At 37.1% G+C, this 20,676-nt stretch overlaps 1 protein-coding gene across 1 annotated transcript; it reads left to right on the forward strand.

The window, feature by feature from the left end:
- The first annotated feature begins 15,461 nt into the window (after positions 1-15,461).
- On the forward strand, positions 15,462-19,906 carry LOC103422540 (probable galacturonosyltransferase 4). Its single transcript, XM_008360606.4, has 9 exons — positions 15,462-16,276; positions 16,393-16,430; positions 16,520-16,567; positions 16,689-16,812; positions 16,932-17,134; positions 17,364-17,635; positions 17,849-18,206; positions 18,385-18,960; positions 19,336-19,906. The coding sequence occupies exons 1-9, from the start codon at positions 16,162-16,164 to the stop codon at positions 19,609-19,611; spliced, it is 2,010 nt and encodes a 669-aa protein (XP_008358828.1). The 5' UTR covers positions 15,462-16,161; the 3' UTR covers positions 19,612-19,906.
- Positions 19,907-20,676: the final 770 nt, after the last annotated feature.

Genomic DNA, 20,676 nt, shown 5'->3' on the forward strand with positions numbered 1-20,676 from the left:
CAACATCACTCCCCAACCCCCAATTATTCTTCCCATTTGGGCCTTCTCCCATTTTGTGTTATGGCCCATTTCTTTAATGCACACCAAAACTGTAATTTAAGTTGCACATTAAAACAAGACCGTTGATTCAGTACTCGGTGAAAGAACCTGAGCTTCCATGTTAGTATATGTTTGAAAACTATAAACAATGGAGAAATTGAAAGGAAGCATTCACTATTCCATTTCTGTCTAAAGATGATGAAAACAAGCGGCTACATTCTTTGGTATGAGAAAATGTCTTGTACAAATTCAAACCTAAACCAAGATATCATGAGATTGTGACATATGGAAATCCAATGACATGTAAATCTAGTTAGGAATGAATCTAAGAGGTACACTTGCATATGAGCTCAATGACCTATCCTACACATTGAAACAAAAGGAACAAAAGGACAAAATTTTCAAAGACTAAGTTCAAGAAGCTAAATTGTTTTGTCAAACGATAGATTTGTTAGATTTTTTTTGTCAAATGATAGATTTGTTATATTAGATGTTATATTAGGAAGCCAATGGGGTTCGAACCCACACCGTGATGCAAGAACAACACTTCTTTCTACCATTGTGATAAAGGGTCACTTACAGTTCAGGAAGCTAATTAACTCTCACACTTTTGGTGAGTACTTTCATACGTATTGTGTAATCATTAAACCCGAAAATCAAATCAGAAGAGGATCATTGCACTTGTTAGCTCTCCCATGAGTTTCTTTCATTGTATTAAACGTCCTCTATATATCTGATATTGATATATATATATATATATAGGTTATTTTTCATTAGCAAGGAGAAATAGTGACGGTGACAGTGTACACTTCTAGAAATAGTAGCAATGTTCAATTTTAGAATTAGTGACAGTGTTCAATTCTTGAAATAAGGACATGTGTTTACGATTGATAATTTTGTCTCACTTGTTGAAAAAATTTAGCTATTTGAACTTCTATTTTTTTACTTGACGAATCACAAAGTATCAAATTTTTAATACGATATCAATGCATTTTCTATTAATTTATTTTCAAGTTGTTGATGGATATTGTTGCAGTCTAAGACAATTGGTTCACAGATATAAAACATAATTTGATGGGATATTGCTGCCATGTAATATTAGTTTGATGAGATATTGCACGCTACCCTTTCCAGCTCATATGCCCTTTATTTTAGGCTTGTTCTCTTTTATTTTTATCTTTATTATATTAACTTTTTATCTTTTTCATTAAAGTGAAGCTTTTGTCATTAAATTGTTTTTGGTTTAAGAAAAAGTTACTACTCCTAGACTTTCCAAAGGACAAAGATTGAGGAAGATGTGCGGCGACCTTGAGATCTTGACCAAGATGATGTATCGGAGACTGAGGCCGGGGCGGATTGCAATTGGAGCTTTCTGCTCGATCAGCCTCTTCGAGAGCCCAACTAAGTTTGCATCGATTAATTGTCACTGCATAAACTAGTTGGGTATCTAAGGCCATATCCAAGCGAGGGTTGGCATAAAGCTTGTTTTAACCATTTGTTTATCCAAGATATTAATATTTTAATGAACAGTACATGGTCATATTTGTCTGTCTCCAACCGAAGGCCAAATGGCCATATGACTCGTTTTAGTCCTGTCACAAAAAACCGTCTCCAACCGAGGGTCAAAGGGTCATAAGGCCAAACATAATTTATTATTTAAAAACTATAACTTAAATTTTGTGAAATAGAAGTTATAGGGAAAAAAATAGAATTTAAAATAAAATGAAACAAATTTTGTGAAATAGAAGTTATAGGAAAAAATGGAATTTAAAAAAAATATGAAACAAATTTTGTAAAATAAAAGTTATAGGAAAAAAAATAGAATTTAAAAATAAAATATGAACCAAATTTTGTAAAATAGAAGTTATAGGAAAAAAATAGAATTTAAAAAAAATATGAACCAAATTTTGTAAAATAGAAGTTATAGGAAAAAATAGAATTAAAAAAAAATGAAACAAATTTTGTAAAATACAAGTTATAGAAAAAAATAGAATTTAAAAATAGAAAAAAAAAAGTTTAAATTCATAAAAATAAAATAAAATTTGAATATAACGGCTAGCTGACTCAGCTAGCCGTTGTATTCAAAACTTTCATACTATTCGTGTCGGTTATAAAACCGACACGATTGCAATTAATCAAAATTATTCTTGTCTAGCCGTTATTATTCGTGTCAATTATAATCGACACTATTGCGATAAACAAAATTATTCCTGTCGGTTATATATGACAGTTTTAAGCAAAATTCTGGCTAACTTGAGGCTAGCTGGCTGGAAGAGGCCAACCCTCTGGCCCTTTCAGATTCCGTGGGGTCCACGAGCCCTCTAGCCTAGCCCTCGGTTGGAGATGATTTTCGGACTATTTTCGGCCCTCTGGCCCTCTGGACTTTTTGGTTGGAGATGGCTTAAGAAACCAACAACTAACAAGTCAAGGGCATCATATGTAGCACCAGAGGCCCATATGGGACTTCATTGGCAATGCCAATGTACGTATTCGTCCCTTCTGATGTTCATTCTTTTCTTTGTCTTCCTCTCTTTCTTCTTTTCTTTTTCTGGTTGTAATTTTTTGTCCAATTCATGTATATAGCCTTAGCCTTATTGCAGGTCGGGCAGCGGAGTCGAATTGCAGGCAAGTACAGGATGCTCTAATAGTTTATGAGCATGCTTCGGGCCAGAGGGTGAATCTTGAAAAAAGTGAGACATGTTTTAACATAAATGTTAAGCGTCCTGTGCAGCTTAAGCTTGCCGAGATCCTTAGGGTGAATCACGTGGATCGACATGAGAAATACCTTGGTATGCCAACACTTGTTGGGAGGAACATGAGCATGTGCTTTGGTTATCTTAAGGATCATCTATGGAAAAGACTAAAAAGTTGGAAGGGTAAAATATTAAGCGCAGTAGAAAAATAAGTGCTGGTTAAGTCAGTGGCGTAAGAAATTCCTAACTACTCAATGAATTGCTTTCTTCTTCCCAAACTATTTAGCGATGACCAAAACAAGCTGATTGTATCTTATTGGTGAAGTGGTGATGAGGGAGAGAAAAAATTACATTGATGCTATTAGGAACATCTTTGTAGTCCAAATAGTGAGAGGGGGACTTGGGTTTCGTCTTTTATATGCATTCAACTTGGGAATGTTGGCAAAGCAGTGGTGGAGACTGTTATCTGATCCTCACTCTCTGGTTGCAACGGCTCTGAAGGCAAAATATTTTCCAAATAACTCATTTATGGAAGCCCTGTTGAATTATGGAGCATCATATGTTTGGAAAAGTATTTGTACTGCACGAAAGGTCCTGAGTTTGGGTCCAAAATGGCAGGTGGGTACTGGACAATCCATTCGTATCTGGGAGGACCCTTGGATCCCCATCCCATCTCGGTTTCGCCCGTACTCTCCTAAGCCAGTGGGAAGCACGCTGACAACAGTGAATAAGTTAATTGACCCTGTTACAAAATGCTGGAAGATTGATGTGTTGGAAACTTTATTTTTGGCAGAGGAGGTTAACTTGATCCGCGTAATTCCGTTAAGTGTTCGTGATCCACCAGATTATTTGATTTGGCACCATAAGAGGCACATGAAATTTATGGTCCGTTTGGCATATCATGCCGCAAGGAATTGGTTACAACCCATAAATCGGGGGGCATCTTTCTTGAACTTTGATGGTAGCACTGTTTGGGCAAAAGTATGTAATGCAAAAGTGCTACCAAAAGTTAAAATATGCGTATGGCAACTTGCAAACGAATTGGTCCCTACTAGGGCTAATCTAGCGGCAAGACATATTACCATGGATGTAGAGTGTGTATTGTGTGGTGCTTATGGTGAATCTACCATCCATCTAATGAAGGAATGCCATTACGTGAAGTGTGCGTGGATGAGTTCACAGGTGGGTCCACTTTTGAGGAACAATCATCCTCCATCCTTTATGGTATGGATCAGTGAGGTTGTGGATTTAATACCAAATGCATGGTTTGATGTTTTTCTGATGGTTTGTTAGGCACTATAGGGAGCACGGAACAAGAAATTTTGGGAAAATAAACTAAAGTCACCTGAGTGATGCATTGCCCGAGCTATTCAGTGGTGGCTGGAGTTTATTAGGACTACAAATGTAGTTATGAAGCATGGTAGCATGCTGATAAACACCACTATATGAATTGTCCCACCTCAGGGCTGACTCAAGATGAATATTGATGGGTCTTGGAATGCAGGAAGGCTTGTTGCTGGGTTGGGTGCCATTATCAGGGATAGTGATGGTCTATTTATAGCTTCCAAGCTTTAGAGATGTATCATCCCCGTTGCCATCAGAGGTTATGGCAGTTAGGGCAGGTTTGCTATGTGCGATTGATAGAGGTTATCAATTCCTTATGATCAAAACTGACTTTCTTCAGATTGTAGAGGCACTGAGGAATCCCATTCTCAATTTGTCATCCATTGGACAAGTTGTGGAGGATTGCAAAGCTCTACTCAACACAATCATTGAAGTAAATATCATCCACATCCGTCGCAACACAAACGTTGTCGCTCACTGCATTGCAAAAGTCGATCTATCTTTTTATGCAAAATTATGAATGGATTGGTTCCCCGCTTAGTACTATAACTGACATACTTGTTAAGGAATATGCGTAGCTCTATGCTTAGAGATGGATAAACTTTTGTCATGCAACTTTTGACAAAAATGAAACCTACTATCGTATCTTTTTTTTCAAAAAAAAAGCCTTAGCCTTATTGCTTTGGTTTTTTATCCAAACCAATTGGGAATAATAAAACATGGAGACTTCGAAGTTTTTACACTACATTTTATTATTTTTGAAATTAATCGTCATATTTTGATTTATTTTCAAGTTGGAATGGTGCAGTGCTGATTTAGTCTCTGAATTATCACCTTAGTGAAAATGAAGTCCCTGAATTATTTTTTCGGTAAAATAAATCTCTAAATTCATTAAAAATTGCTAATTTCATTCCTACTATTATATTCAAAGTTATTGTATCCAATTTTTTGTCAACTTAAGTCACTTAACACACTTTATAATGTAATACCATAATTTTCTCGACTATAAGCTCTTAACATTTCACATAGGTTGCGATTTAACGTCTAATTTACCCTCCGACGTTAACTTAACTATTTCTTATGAAAAACTACCAATTACCCTCCAAAGTTAACTACATACACCTTTTTTTTTTATGAAAAATTATCAATCTACCCTCCAATATGTATCACATGCAATTAACGTGACTTAAATTGATGGAAAGTTGAATTTAGTAGCTTCGAATATAATATTAGGGATGTAATTGGCATATTTTTATAATTCAATGACTAATTTTTCTAAAGAAAAAAAAAGTTTAGGGACCTAATTTTCACTGAGGTAATAATTCAGAGACTAAATTGGCAGTTCACCTTATATGTTATGTAACATATGACTACTAATTATCATGGAGTAAGATTCTCGCGCCTCATATTCTCATCTCCTTCATTCCCCTCCTATCTCATATTGTTTTTTGTCTTATTGTCTCTATAAAAAAAATCAATATAAGATGTTGACGTGGTTAAACTGTAACTGTTCAAATAGGAAGGGAGGGAAAGGGAGGGATATTAGGATAGGAGAGAAAACTCATTCAATTAGCATAACGACTCTATCAATAATGACATTTTTTTTTGTTTTCTTCACCCTTCCAACTCCAAGGAAACAGAATGTAAGAAAATGCACAAAATTTAATGTAGAAGCTCTTGGGGATCTCTCAATTTTATCTCATCCGTACTCCAATCGTGAATGTCTAAAGAAATACCATAATAATAATAATAATTATTATTATTATTATTTATTTATTATTACTTTTTATTATTATTTAGAATTTTAACGGTACACACCCGTATATTTAGTATATTTTTTATTTTTTGAACTTCAGACACCTGTAGGTTTAGGTTTAGTTGTGGTATTCATTTGAAGATTATTAAGCTAGTACATTATTGTGTCTAGATTTAGTGCACTTTCTCATAAACTGGGAAATAGGTTATGATCAAGGATGTGATACAAGCAATCCATGCATACCCAATGAACATCTTTAAATTTCCAACTACTCTGTGCTTGGAAATGGACTTGTTGATTGCCAATTTCTGGTAGGGTTAGAAGGGAAGGGAGAAGTGGATCCATTAGGTATCCCGGGAGCTTATGGGGCTATCGAAGCATGTTGGGGGTATGCCTTTTGTAATTTTAGTGATTTTAATGATGCCCTTCTTGCTAAACAATGTTGGAGGCTATTACAGGATCCAAACTCGCTATGGGCACAAGTTCTCAAAGTCCGTTACTTCCCAAATTGCTCATTTTTGGAGGCCAAACGTAGGGGTAGGGCTTCATGGGGATGGACAAGTCTTTTGGTGGGTCTTGATATTCTACTTCAGATGGCTTACTGGCAAATTATGAATGAGAGCAATGTTTGACTTTGGCAGAATATATAGATCCATTATCTTCCTCTCAGGCACCCTACTCCTCAAGGAAATATGTTGGTGTCTAGGAATATGTGTCGTGGATTCCCTAATATGTGGGCCTACATGGACTTGAGATATTGACTTTCTTAAGCTCTTTATTTCTGATGAGAAATGTACGGTGATCCTTGATACTAGTATTGGTGACCAGTTGAGAAATGATAGGCTTATGTGGTCGGAGAATAGGAACAGGATTTACACTGTGAGGTCTGGATACCACTGGGTGCATTCTTTAGTGGTGCACTGGTGCCTGTTGTTACAAGGGTTACTTCCACATTTTTTTTCAATTCCTTCCCACGTTTGGAGGCTCATATGAAAGCTGAAGACCCCCTTCCTCCCCAAAGATCCGCAGTTTTATGTGGAGGGCTTTGAATTAGGCGATGGCCATAATAGAGGATCTCTATTGGCGTTGATGCTCACCTTCTCTTTTATACCCTCTCTGCAATGCTCATGATGAATCTGTCGAACACCTACTCTTTCTGTGCTCGTGGGTTGAAACCATCTAGTTTAGTGGTTCTCTAAATTACAAAGTGGATAGGACTGAAATCTCGACATTGGCAAACTGGTTATCTTCTCTCATTAACTCTAATCTGAGGTCAAAGGAATAAGCTAATTGGTTTTTTTCATATGTTGTCTTCACTTGTTGGCACATATGGAAGGCTTGGTGTAACTACCTCTTCAACCAGAAGGTTATTGCTCCACAACAGGTCATTATATCTATTTCTTACCTGGCTGAAGCTTTTTTAGAGGCTTCCCGTAACCCCATAAGGAATTTTCAGCCTGTGCAGTCGGCCCCTACATGGCTGGCCTGTTGGTTTCCCCTTCGTTCTCCGTTTACTAAGTTGAATGTGGACCCGAGCTGTGCTGCTGCCAATGATGAAGGTTATGTTGGGGTCATTGCTAGAAACGATGAGGGTAGGTTTTTGGTAGCAAGAAAACTGAAGATCAAAGCTTTAAGTGCCGTTGCGGCGAGGCTCTTACAATTTTATATGGTTACAAATTTGCTAGCTCGCTGGGTTTATAGATGATTATAGTTAAGTCTGACTCGAATGAGAACATTTCCTGCTTGGTGAATGCCTCATCCATTGGCAGCTGGGAGGTATTCCTTACATTGACAAAAATCTTTGCGGCTTGGGGAATCCTTTCAGACGTGACGCTGGTTTTGGGTTCCGAGATCGGCCAACATGAAGGCAGATTGTTTGGCGTCGAGATGCAATACAGAGATGTGCAGTTCCTGTTGGGTTAACCATTCTTCATCTTCGTTGGTTCATGTTTTGAACAAAGATGAGCTACCTTGTCCTCTGTAAATTTTTGTTTTGGGTAATGGAAGGGGTGACGTCTTTGCACTTGGTGCAGCATTTTTAGCCTTTGTACCCTCATTCGCTACTTTATGTATGTACTTTTCCCTGGTTTTTACCTCCTTATGGGCTTCCCTGTACTCTTGGCTCCAGCCCTGATTATGCATATTTCCAGTTCTCCAAAAAAAAAAAAAAAAAAACTTGTCATGATCTCCAGACAATAATTATGCATATATATAATCGGCCCCACTCCATTGATCTTATTAGCAAAAACTGAGAGATGAACAAAGAGAGACCCGGATGATTGCCAATTTGCCACCGCTTTAAACCTAAAAAAAATTAGAGGAAATTGTAGCAATATCTCAACTTTTAACTAATCAGAGTCATGGCTTATCAACTAAAAATCTGTGATTATTGGTTTCTTAGCCCATCAAAACGTGCAGTTATGGTTATTTTCGTCAACTCCTTTAGAACGTTCATCGAAATGAATCATGTATAGCGCACATGAGGCTGAACCAAGGGAAAAATATGAAAAACCAAATGAGAAAAATTGTAGCAACGATCCCTAAACTTTTATCCAATTTGAGAAATGGTCTCTCAACTTTAACCCAATTGGAGGAATGGTCCCTCAACTTTAACTCAATTGTAGCAATGATCCTTCCAACAAGACTCATTTTGATGGAGTTGATGAAAATGATCATAGTTTCACATTTTCATGAGTTAAAGGACTAATTGTCATTGATCTTTAGTTAAAGGACTATTGCTCCAATTGGGTTGGAGTTGATGAACCATTTCTACAATTTTCTCAAAAAAATTATAAACTTCTAGCTGCTAGCTAGCTAGCTAGAAGGGAACTAAAGAGAGTTAGTTGGGGGTGTTGTAAGAAAAGAATAAGAATATTACTATAGTTTATTAATTCATTTGCTCCTGAAACTATCATTTAGTCTCATTTTACCCTTTGAAATTAGTTTTGTCTCATTTTGCCCCTCGAAATTGTCATTTTTGTCCTATATGGTCTCAGTTCACCTTATTTTCGTCTACTTCATCCAATAAACGTTAAATTAAAGTGTAGTATGGACATTTCATTTTAACCCGTCTTTGCCTCCAACTTGCATGCTAATTAAAATTTCGACCTAAGCTTGCAATAAATTAGTTGCTCTTCTCTAAGTTTACGATGAATGTCAATGTCGCCAAAAAGATTAACCGTCAACTGAGCTCAAGGACTGGATTCGCAAGCTTAAATGCCTTTCTGTCTCTTTCACTTTAATTTAACATCTATTTAACAGAAAAGACCAAAATGGACAAAACTGAGACTAAGTGAGACAAAATTGGCAATTTCAAGGGCAAAGTGAGACATAATTGATTTCAGGAGATAGTAATTAGTTTTGTTAAGAAAAAAGAGGAGCGTAATGCATTATGCATTGCCTCCACTCTCTTCATGTATACCTACCTTAAGAGTAACTCCACCCTTTAGGGTGATAATAGTCCGAGCTATTGCCCAATTGGTAATTATTGCCTTAATGAACATTAATTGCCCAAGTTTATCTTCATCCTTACATAAATTGTCCTGGCTATTACATTTTGAAATTATGTTTATTAGAAAAAAATTCATATTATGTTTAAATTAAACAATCCCGTAAAGCTACCTATTGCATCAGAAATTATAATTCCGTCATGGTCAAGCCACAATTCATATTCTCTTAGTTTTATTTTTTTATTTTTTTGCATTTTTTTAATAATTTTTAAACATTTTTAATAACATAATTACTATGGATCGCTGGATAACTTTTTTTTTTGGAATCCAAGAGTTCAAGTCGTACCACTTAGAGAAGAAGTCTTTTACAACTATATTTTTATTTTTTAAATTAAAAGAAAATGATTAAAAAGGATTGTCGAATTTGAAAAATGGAACTGGCCAAATTAATAGTCTGTTGCAGCACAAGCGTGCTGCCTAAATTCTTGTCAGACGACTCGCGCCCACACACGCATGAAGCATAAAAAAAAAATTATAACGTGAGTGACGTCAAATAAGCTCAACTGACACCTTAAGCTAATCTCGCTTAATTGCTCAATCCCTGGGAGATGGGCCCACCCAATAGCCCTATTGATTAACGTGGAGCTGGAGTAGATTTTAGAGAAATTGAGGGATTCAATCAACCAATAGGTGGGACAACTGAAACCGGGTGGAAATGCTACAACAATAAAGTAAGCGCAGGAAAATAGGGAATGGCCCAGCACCAGGAATAACTGATGTTGAGGGTTATGTTAGTTGCGCCGACACTCCAGGGGCAACTCTAGTCTCTAGCTCCTGTCTTTGGTGGGTAATGTCATATATATGATTTTTTCAATCTAATAATGTATTTATTAATTATGTAAGGAAAATTGAAATGATGTGCACAATATGTATATAGGCTAAGTAGTCGATCCCTAAGATTTGCATAACTCATCATTTTGGTCCCTAACATTTCAAATCAATAAAAATGGTCTCTGAGATTGTCCACCATCCATCAGTTTTTTGTCATTCTGTTAAAAACTCCGTTAAGTGTCTCGGAGCTCTTGGCCGGAAGTTTGGGCAATTTTCAAAGCTTCGTAACTCAATCGTTTCTTAACCAAATTCGACCCATAATATATCAAAATGAAGATAAGAAAGTTTAAAATAAGATTATACCTATTTGGAAGCTCAATGGCTGCCGGAGATGGCCGGAAAATAGCCTCAAAGTTGACTGGTCCGAGGGAAAACTGGAAAACTTGCCAAAAACTGGGTAAACTTTAAATGTTCATAACTTCTTCAATACTCAACGAAATCAAGTGATTCAAAAACAAAAATCATACTTATGGACGAGATGAAGAGAATGATACCTTTTTAGAAGGCTAAATCGACGTTTTTTGGCTGGAAAACGGCTTGAAAGTGGCTAACTTGAGACAAAGACAGCCACTTTCGAGCCATTTTCCGGCCAAACCACGGTGCGTTAGCCTTAAAAAAATGTACCATTCTCTTTATCTCGTCGAGACGTATGATTTTCATTTTTGAATCACTTGATTTCATTGAGTATTGAAGAAGTTATGAACGTTTAAAGTTTACCTAGTTTCCGGCGAGTTTTCAAGTTTTCCCTTGGACTAGTCAACTTTGAGGCTATTTTCCGGCCATCTCCGGCTATCATTAGGATTCTGAATAGGTATAATATTATTTTACACTTTCCTATCTTCATTTTAATAAATTATGGGTCGAATTTGGTTAAGAAACGATTGAGTTACGAAGCTTTGAAAATTGCCAAAACTTCCGGCCAAGAGCTCTGGGACACTTAATGAAATGACCAAAATGATGGATGGTGGACAATCTCGGGGACCACTTTTATTGATTTGAAATGTTAGGGACTAAAGTGCTGAGTTATGCAAATCTTAGGGACCATTTTGGCTATTTAACCTATGTATATATGGTGTCGAGTGCTGTTGATATGCTTAATGGAATATACATATATGCATGCATTTCGAATTAAAACAAATGGATTTGTTGCGATTTTGGATTGTGAATTTGTTGCGATCATCTCCTTTTGAGAAATTATTAGATGGTACCATTATGTGACATTGACAGTTGATAGTACCTACCAACAAGTGCATGATAGAGTAATGTTAAATGAAAATTTGACGTTTGGGTACAGTCTTTCTCTACGCCGTTAGGGGTTTCCCCTTATTTTTTGCTCCACCATATTGTGCCATCACAAGATGGAGAAGCTCCAGAGGCTCTTTTGAACTGAGAAAGAGTGTGCTTCCGTTCACCCAAGTCTAGCTCCATTTTTCTTCTCCTTTGATCTGTTTCAACCTATGATTGACTTGGAATGCGACTCTCCTTAGGTTTTTGGGTCCAACCCAGATCCGAAAATCCATATTGGCGTTAAAAATGGAGGTGGGTTTTGGGTCAGAATTGATGAAAGTTACATATATTTAGCTGATTTTGAACAAAAATTTGAGTGAGCCAAAAGAGACCAGGTCCGGCCCAAGCCCAGTGCTACTAGGGCAGTTGTCAAGGGCCTAAAATTGAAAAAGGCACCCAAAAATAAAAATCCATATAATTAGATATAAGAAAAAAAAAATTATCCAGAGTCCAAAATAGGGGTTGGAGGGCAAGAGCCCAAGTTTGACAAAAAAGTTGAACATCCCAGGTTTTGGGTCATTTAAAAAAACAAAAAAAAAACATAAAAGGGACCACTTGTCTCCAGTTAACCTTAAGTTCCTAACACATCCTCCTTTTTCCTGATTCCCCACCCCACTTTGTTTCCCACTTTCCCCACTACCATGCATGCCGTCTCTGTCATTTTCTTCCATCCATTGGCTTCAAGTGCAGCAATTTAACTCTCAAAACTCACTGCAAGCTGCTGCGCTGCAGCTTCCAAGTCGGCAAGCCCGAAAGGTCCTTTTCATTCAATGCATTCACCAACTCTTTTGAGTTTTGAGGTAAACTAATTTTTTTAATTTGAATTATTAATTCATAATTTAATATAAAATTTTGCAAGTGACATAGAATTATATGATAATTGACGTATAGAATTGTTGTTGTTAATGAATTGAATTCTTGATTAATTAAATTATTTGATTTCATTTCAAACCCAATTTTTAGGTTCAATTTTATCAAATTTTCTAATATGTTAGACTATGTGTTAGTGCTTTTATAATATATAATAGATGTTAGGGTTTTTATAATATATAATATGTGTTGGAATGATAATTTTGATAGGAAATTTTTGTTATATCATGTGTAGGTAATTTTTGTAAACAAATTATCGAAGTCATGTCTTTTAGGAAACAACTCTCTGGTAATATGAAAATGAAAAAAAAGGCAAAGGATAATGAAATTGCCGAAAGTTTAAGAGGATCTTTTAATAAATTTTTTTCTACAAAAAATGAGTCGGTTGAAAATTTGAGAGAAAATGATGTTGGTCTTCACCAACATCATTTTCTCTCAAATTTTGTTGGGGAGTCTCATGATCATGAAATTGGTGGTTATGTGGAGAAAGATGTTAATTCGAGAGACTTACTTGTAGAAAATGGACCAATTCGACAAACTAATATCACTTGTCCTAAGGACAAACTCTCTATAAATATTTCCTCACACTACTATGATAAAAAATTACGAACGAGTGAAATTTATGATAGGAAATGGCTCGTGCATCTGCAAAAAGAAGTTTTTCAAAATTGAAATTATTAAAATCTTACTTGTGGACCACTATAACTCAAGATAGGCTAAATGGATTAGCAATTTTATGCATTGAAAATGATGAGATTGAAGACTTGGAGTATGATGATATAATTGATGATTTTGTTTCAAAAAATGCCAGAAGACAATTTCTTAAAGGTTGAAACTTCAAGGAGCTTTGCCAGGAGTGGTTGTATATGATTGTACTTTTGATTATCGAGGTTTAGGTACTATGTCTCCCTATTGTATATTTTATCAAGTAATATAATTTGGGCATGATGGCCTAGCTCCTAGCTTCGTTTGGGTTCCAGCCTTCGTTAAATATTTTTTTTAAACATATGTTTCCATATTAAAAAAGGGCACATTTTGAACTTTCACACTGGGCACCAAAAAACTTAGGACTGGCTCTGGAAGAGACAACCCCAAAAGGTTCCGGATTCGGAGGTGGGTTTCGGGTCAAAAATCTTGTTTGAGGTCTGAATACAGGAGTTTTAGATGGTTTTGATCAATATGGTGGTAGTCGAGAAAGTGATGGTGGTAGTGGGTTTCCTGTAAAATCATTGGGGAATAGGAATTCAGGGCCTTTAGATTTCAGGAGCAAGAGTTATGTTAAAAGTAACGAGAAGTTTAATCCCAAGCTTATCTCAAAGCGTAGTTGCAGCAATGAAGTTGCTTCAAGGAGCGAATTTAACTAGAAATTGAAAGATGGTTTGTATTCAAATGGCACTGTCATTGAAGATATGAGTGGGAGTTCATCTGTTAGAGGGGTGGATTTTTTTTGGACAAGAGAGAACTTTTCATTAGGGGCAAAGCCCATAAGCCAAACAGCAATACAAGGAAATAAAACTTAACAAGGCAGATCAAAAGAAAGAAATACAAAATAAAAGAAAGACAAAAGAGGTCTCTCCTAGAGCTGAGATTGGGAAAAAGGCAGATCACGACACAAAAGCGAAGCTGAGGTCCAATCTGCTATCCTATCCAATCTCAGCTTCCAAAGGTTTAAGAGGGTAAGGGAAACCATCTTTGGATAAAATGTGAACTAGAGAGGATGGGGGCCTTATGACCCAAACATCAGAGCACATCCCTCTTTTACATTGCAAAGCAACCCAATCGGTTGCTCATTTTACTTGATGAGGAATCCATCGCCAGCTGATCGAATGAAAACGATTAGGGAGATTTCGAATTTGGAGTAACAAGGGAAACATGGTCCAATTTCCATTATTGAAGTCACCCTTGATGTTGTTGATGAGCTCTAGAAAGTCAAATTCAAAGACCACATCCTAAAAATTGTAGTGGATGGACATCTAGGAGGGCTGCCTTAGCCTCATTTTGGAGAGACGAGGAAGATAAGCAGGAACTTGAAGCACCAGTAACAATAAATCTGCTGGAAGAGCAGAAGATAACTGCCAAACTAGAATGAAAGTTTTCGCTTGACCAAGCTTCATCAAAGTTAGCCTTTGTGACTCCAATGAAGGGGGGTTCCCAAGGCTGGTGATGAGAGTTTAAAGTTTGAGGGGAAGGGAGCCTATATCTCTTAAGACTAGCATTTGCTCCCGCGAGGCCTTATCAGCGGTATATTCTGGTGAAGGGACTAAACAATTGAAAGTGCAATTACACCTTGCTTTCCATATTTCCCAACATATAAAGGAAGCCGTGGTATATACCCAAGATTGGGTATCAGAGATATGGCCCACAGTTCTCTTTAGAGCTAAAAACTAGTCATCAAAAGTTGTGATGCTTGATCTGTTAATTCAATAAGTGAGTGAGCTTGCAAACCAAACGCCGATAGTCCAAGAACATAGGAAAAGGACATGCTCCGTCGATTCTGGGATGATCTGATTGAAGCATTTAATATTCGGAGGCAGATTGTCCGCCCTCATGTTTGGGTGCCCTTTCCATCCCCTCCTATTTGTGCGGTCACGGTTAAGCCACGTCAACATTTTATATTCTTATTGTTTTTTGTCTTATTATCTCTATAAAAAAAATTAATATAATGTTGACGTGGTTTAACCGTGACCACACAAAATAGAAGGGGATGAGAAGGGCACCCAAACAGTAGGGTAGACAATCTCACTCCTTAATATTCTGTCTCGTGTCAGGTACTTATTGGTTAGTTCCAGTACCACGTGGTGGTACTGTAATATCTAATAATTTCTCCTCGTTTCCTTTGCTGTGTTCAATTTCAGTTTCACTCTTCCAGTGTAGGAGATTATCTCATTAAACAAATAAATAAATAAAGGAAAAAACAGCGCCCAGCTTCAATCACGGGTATCTTGGTGTTGACGTACGTGGCAGTATCTCACGTGTTGTTGAGTCGTTGACGCGGCCTGCTCGCGCGCTGGGATTATTGATTATTCTTTGCTAACTTGGCCAAAAACGCAAAAGCGTACAAGATCTCATGGTTAATGTGTAATATTGCAAAACCAAGTGGTATTTATTCTATATTTGTAATAAGTGGGCTTCTGTCTATCATCAATATTCCATCCAACTATTATAACTATTTTTGTTTTATTTATTAAGAGAGGACCCGCCAATTTTGTTGAAAATTTTGAAAATCTATATAGAATTATATTCACATTTCCAAGTTTAAACTAGTTATAGCTAAAAGTTAATATAAAAGTGAAAATTTAAATATATTAGCACTTTTTATTGTAATTATCCTAACTTTAAAAAAAGATGACTACAATTCTATATATAATTTAAATTTTAATTATTTTTATAAATGTTTCGACTTTTTTTTGTCTCTCTGCCGTCTGCACTTCTCAGTTCGTATCTTTCCGTTTTGTTGTTGAAGTTTTGAGTTGTAAGTTGTAGGAAGGGAAAGAGAGCGAGTCGAGTGACTGTCCGTCCGTTTATCATTTGCTCTCTGCTTGTTATTTGTTTGGGTTAGAACTTAGACGACGACGGCGGCGACGACTTAAATTTATATTGTTCCATTACCTTTACTTTTCGAGGGAGATCGGCGAGAGAGGGATCGAAGTCGAAGGAAGGATAATCAAATCTATCATTCAATCCACCACCAGAGGAGAAGGAGAAACCACTACCACCGCTGCATTAAGAAGAGCTGCGACGGCTGTTTGCCCCAAAAATCTCCCAACTGCGAGTGCCTCTGGGTGTCGTGTCGGTGACTTCCATTTCTTTTTTTATTTTTAGAAAAGAAAAGATGATGGTGAGGAATGTGGTGATGGTCATGTTGTTTGTAACGGTTATTGCTCCCATTACTCTTTACACTGATCGCCTTGCCTCCATCTCCATCCAGGCCTCTTCCTCCTCCTCCTGTAAGTCTGTCATCTAACAACTTCTTCTTCTTCTTCTTCTTCTTCTAATCCCTTTTTTCTTTTTAAAATTAAATAATCCCTAAATCCCAATGCTGCTCCTTTTCTTTTCTCTGCAGCTGGAGACGACGATTTCGTTGAAGATGTTACAGCCTTTGTAAGTTGTTTCCTTTTTGTTTTGGTTCTCGATGACCTCTTTCTTGTTGGTTGAGTTAATGTCTTTGAATTTTTGAAATTTCTTCACAGCCTGCAAATGCGGCTCATACTACTGCCCGTCTAAGTCTGCTTCCTCAGGTTTATCTCTAATTACATTCCCTTCTTCCTTTTCTAGCACCACACACATTCACATATTCACACACAAATGAAGGACTCAACTTTCAGATCCTTATTTGTGCTTTTTGTTTCTTGAGCATAGGAGTCATCCGCAACCACAAGGCTTAAAGAACCAGAAGGAGTCGTATATTCCGACAACTCCTCTGATTCATTACCAGGGGCAAAGGGGACCTCCGCCCACCCCAATCACTCTCATCCACATCAAGGTTATCATCATTTATTTTACTCCTCAACTGAGTGCCTGCCTGCCTGCCTGCCTGCCTGCCCCCTTTTTTATTTCTGTGATTTCTTCTTTTTAATTAGAGGATCTCCATTTACTTCTTAGATGGGCTGTTAGTCGACTCCATGGAGCATGTATCAGCTAGAATGTTATCTACCACCACTGACCCGGATCTGTCTCAAACATATGACCCGATCAGACAGGTCACTCAAACACTTGAGCAAGGAAATCAGTTTCTGTCGGAGTCCGAGTCCGATGCCAAAATAGGAGCTTCTGAGCAAAATATTGATGATGCCTCTCGGACTAGGGTATCGATTCTTCCATTCCCTTTAGACCAATGCTACTCCTGGCTCACTATTAGAAATGCTTGTCCTTTTTCAAACTTCTAATTGCCAAATGTGAATGTTTATGCAATAAATAGAATCTATTTTTTTGTACTAACTTGTTTTAGAATTTCCTTCCTTCTTGGAATTAGATAAGAGATTGATTCATGCTTCTTGTTTCTCTCTTCTTTCGTGGCTCTGCTTCTTCTTTTAGGAAACAAAACCTGAGCAACAATCCACTCAAACCTCCAGCAAGGTTGATCGAAGAAGACCCACAAAAACTATGACTGCAAAACAAAATGATGAAACGGCTATCCCAAATGGACGGGTACGACATTTTAAAGACCAGCTTATCAGGGCAAAGGTTTACCTATCTCTTCCAGCCACAAGAAACAACCCCCATTTCACAAGGGAGATTCGGCTGCGGATAAAAGAAGTTCAAAAAACACTTGGGGATGCAAGCAAGGATTCTGATCTCCCAAGGAAGTATGTCTTCTCTTAAAAGAAAGTAGCACTGCTACCTGACCCAAGTTTGTTGTTCCTTTTTGTGCATGAATATATTATATACTTGTTGATATCCTTATTAGTTCCCTGTTTAAAATGTAACATTTTATCTTTCTATATTTCTATTTCCACCTAAAACTCCCTTTTCTTTGTTTTGTTTAATTTATTCCGTAACAATTATTGCTACTAATACAGCGCCTACGACAAGTTGAAGGCAATGGAACAGACATTGACTAAAGGAAAGCAGATTCAAGACAGCTGTGCTGCTATGGTGAAAAAGCTTCGGGCTATGCTCCATTCAATGGAAGAGCAACTCCGGGTGCACAAGAAGCAGGCTATGTTCTTGACGCAATTAACTGCAAAAACACTTCCAAAGGGACTTCACTGTCTTCCATTGCGCCTTACCACTGAGTACTATACCTTAAATTCTTCTCAGCAGAAGTTTCCCAATCAAGAGAAATTAGAAGATTCCCGGATGTACCATTATGCATTATTCTCGGACAATGTATTGGCTGCAGCGGTTGTTGTAAACTCAACTGTCACCCATGCTAAGGTGATGTAGTGAGATTCTCATGTTTTTTCTGCTGTCCTGGTTGCAAGTAAAAGAAAATTATAAAGAACGATTAAGTAAAAAGAACCTTAGTGTACCAATCAAGAATCTATTGTCCATGTCAGGACCTATTCTTTTGGTTGACATCTTTACCTGACTACCCTGCTTGGAACATTGACAGGACCCTGCAAACCATGTTTTCCACATTGTCACTGACAGGCTCAATTATGCTGCTATGAGAATGTGGTTTTTGGTAAATCCACCGGGCCAGGCCACTATTCAGGTTCAAAACACTGAAGAATTTTCATGGTTGAATACAAGCTACAGTCCAGTTATGAAGCAGTTGGGTTCTGCATCCATGATAGATTATTACTTTAGGACTCATCGGACCAATTCTGATTCAAATTTGAAGTTCCGAAACCCAAAGTACTTGTCTATCCTGAACCATCTCCGCTTTTACCTTCCAGAGATCTTCCCGAAGCTCAACAAAGTTCTATTCTTGGATGATGACGTAGTTGTAAAGAAGGATCTTACTGCACTATGGTCCCTTGACTTGAAGGGAAATGTTAATGGTGCTGTGGAGACTTGTGGAGAAAGCTTCCATCGCTTTGATCGGTATCTTAACTTTTCAAATCCTCTAATCTCAAAGAATTTTGATGCCCATGCTTGTGGATGGGCATATGGTATGAATATATTTGATTTGGAGGAATGGAAGAAGCAAAACATCACAGAAGTGTACCACGGATGGCAGAAGCTGGTAAGCAAAATGGTTTCAATTTTTTTTTTCTTTTTTTTTTTGTGGAAATATGAAATGATTGACTTGACTATTTAACTTTCGTTGGCATTTTAATATAAATGTGCAATAAAGTTTTTGAATCTTGACTGGAAACTAGTTGATTCTCAGAGCACCATAGGCATCAATCGACTGATGGTCATGTAAACTGTTGGGATAACATATCTATTCACACAGAGATTTAGAGCTCTAAGAGTGTATTAGCATTAATTAGACCAATATTATCATACCTCTAAGACGTCTTGCTTGTTGCCCCCTTCCAGCATTCTCTGATGAGAGCTATACTTTAATGACTTGAATTAAATTGTTTCCTAGTCTGAACGAAGTTTTTGTGCACAGAATCATGATAGACAACTGTGGAAGTTGGGAACGCTACCACCTGGTCTCATAACGTTTTGGAAACGCACATACCCACTGGACCGCTCCTGGCACGTGCTGGGCCTTGGTTATAACCCTAGTGTTAACCAGAAGGAAATTGATGGAGCAGCTGTAATACATTACAATGGCAACATGAAACCGTGGCTTGAGATAGGCATACCGAAATACCGAAATTACTGGGCAAAATTTGTTGACTATGATCATACGTACATGCGAGAGTGCAACATCAATCCATAGAATGGCTCTTGTGGTAATTTTGAAGTGTTTTGGGCAATTTGCTATAAAATGCCACAGGTTTGCCTTTCTTTCTTGGTAGGATTATTTATTTATTTTTGGTTCTAAAGGAACAGCTTTAAGGTTATATTCTTTCTGTATACATTTTGATTTTTCTTTTCCCTTTATCGGTTTCATTTGTTCCTAACTATGTATTTCATGTTGTGTACGAATACATGTCTGGAGAAGTCACATGTACTTGTAAATTATTCATCTTTTCAGGAATCAGCATCACCATATGAATAGCAGTTTTTTTTTCTTTTTCTGTGTGGTTGTGCTGCTGCATAGTGCATATATATATATAGAGAGAGAGAGAGAGAGAATCAATCAAGTAGATCGAGCAGGGAAACTTGTTTGCTTATCCCATTGCTGATATTCGTATGATGATTTTTTTTTTTATGAACAAATATTCATATGAATTTTATTCTTATTATAGGACCTGCTCTAACTCTTGAAGTAAGACTTAAATTTTAGATTCTAATACCAACTCCAACTCTTGGAGTAAGTCTCAAAATTCCTCTTCTATTTCTCCTCTTCCCCAATTTTATTTGTTAATGTGTTAAAACTAAAAAAAAAAAGTCATATTCAGGCCAGGATTTAGGCCGAATTTAGTGGTGTCTGAAGCCCACTGGCCAGGACTGGGCCAAATATGAGTTTTGACCCTACAATTACCCTAACTTGTTCTAACCCTTAGACCAAAAACTCTTTTCTTTTGAGGAAATTTAGGTCAGAATTTTCCATAAGTATATATGTGTATTTTTTTTAGTTTTATATTTGTAAATTCATTGAATCCAACAGTTAAGATGTAATATGATTAAATTCAATAAAAAAAGATTTAACGGTTCAAATTTGAATCCCACAGCTAAAATACAACAACAACAACAACAAAGCCTTTTCCCACTAAGTGGGGTCGGCTATATGAATCCTAGAACGCCATTGCGCTCGGTTTTGTGTCATGTCCTCCGTTAGATCCAAGTACTCTAAGTCTTTTCTTAGAGTATCTTCCAAAGTTGTCCTAGGTCTTCCTCT

This window comes from Malus domestica, chromosome 05 (genome assembly GCF_042453785.1).
Source record: "Malus domestica chromosome 05, GDT2T_hap1".
Taxonomy (NCBI): domain Eukaryota; kingdom Viridiplantae; phylum Streptophyta; class Magnoliopsida; order Rosales; family Rosaceae; genus Malus; species Malus domestica.

Coding starts and splice junctions, on each gene's coding strand:
- LOC103422540 (XM_008360606.4), top strand. CDS start 16,162: ATGATGGTGAGGAATGTGGTGATGGTCATGTTGTTTGTAACGGTTATT. Junction 16,813..16,931: donor TCACTCTCATCCACATCAAG/GTTATCATCATT, acceptor TTTACTTCTTAG/ATGGGCTGTTAGTCGACTCC. Junction 17,636..17,848: donor GATTCTGATCTCCCAAGGAA/GTATGTCTTCTC, acceptor CTACTAATACAG/CGCCTACGACAAGTTGAAGG.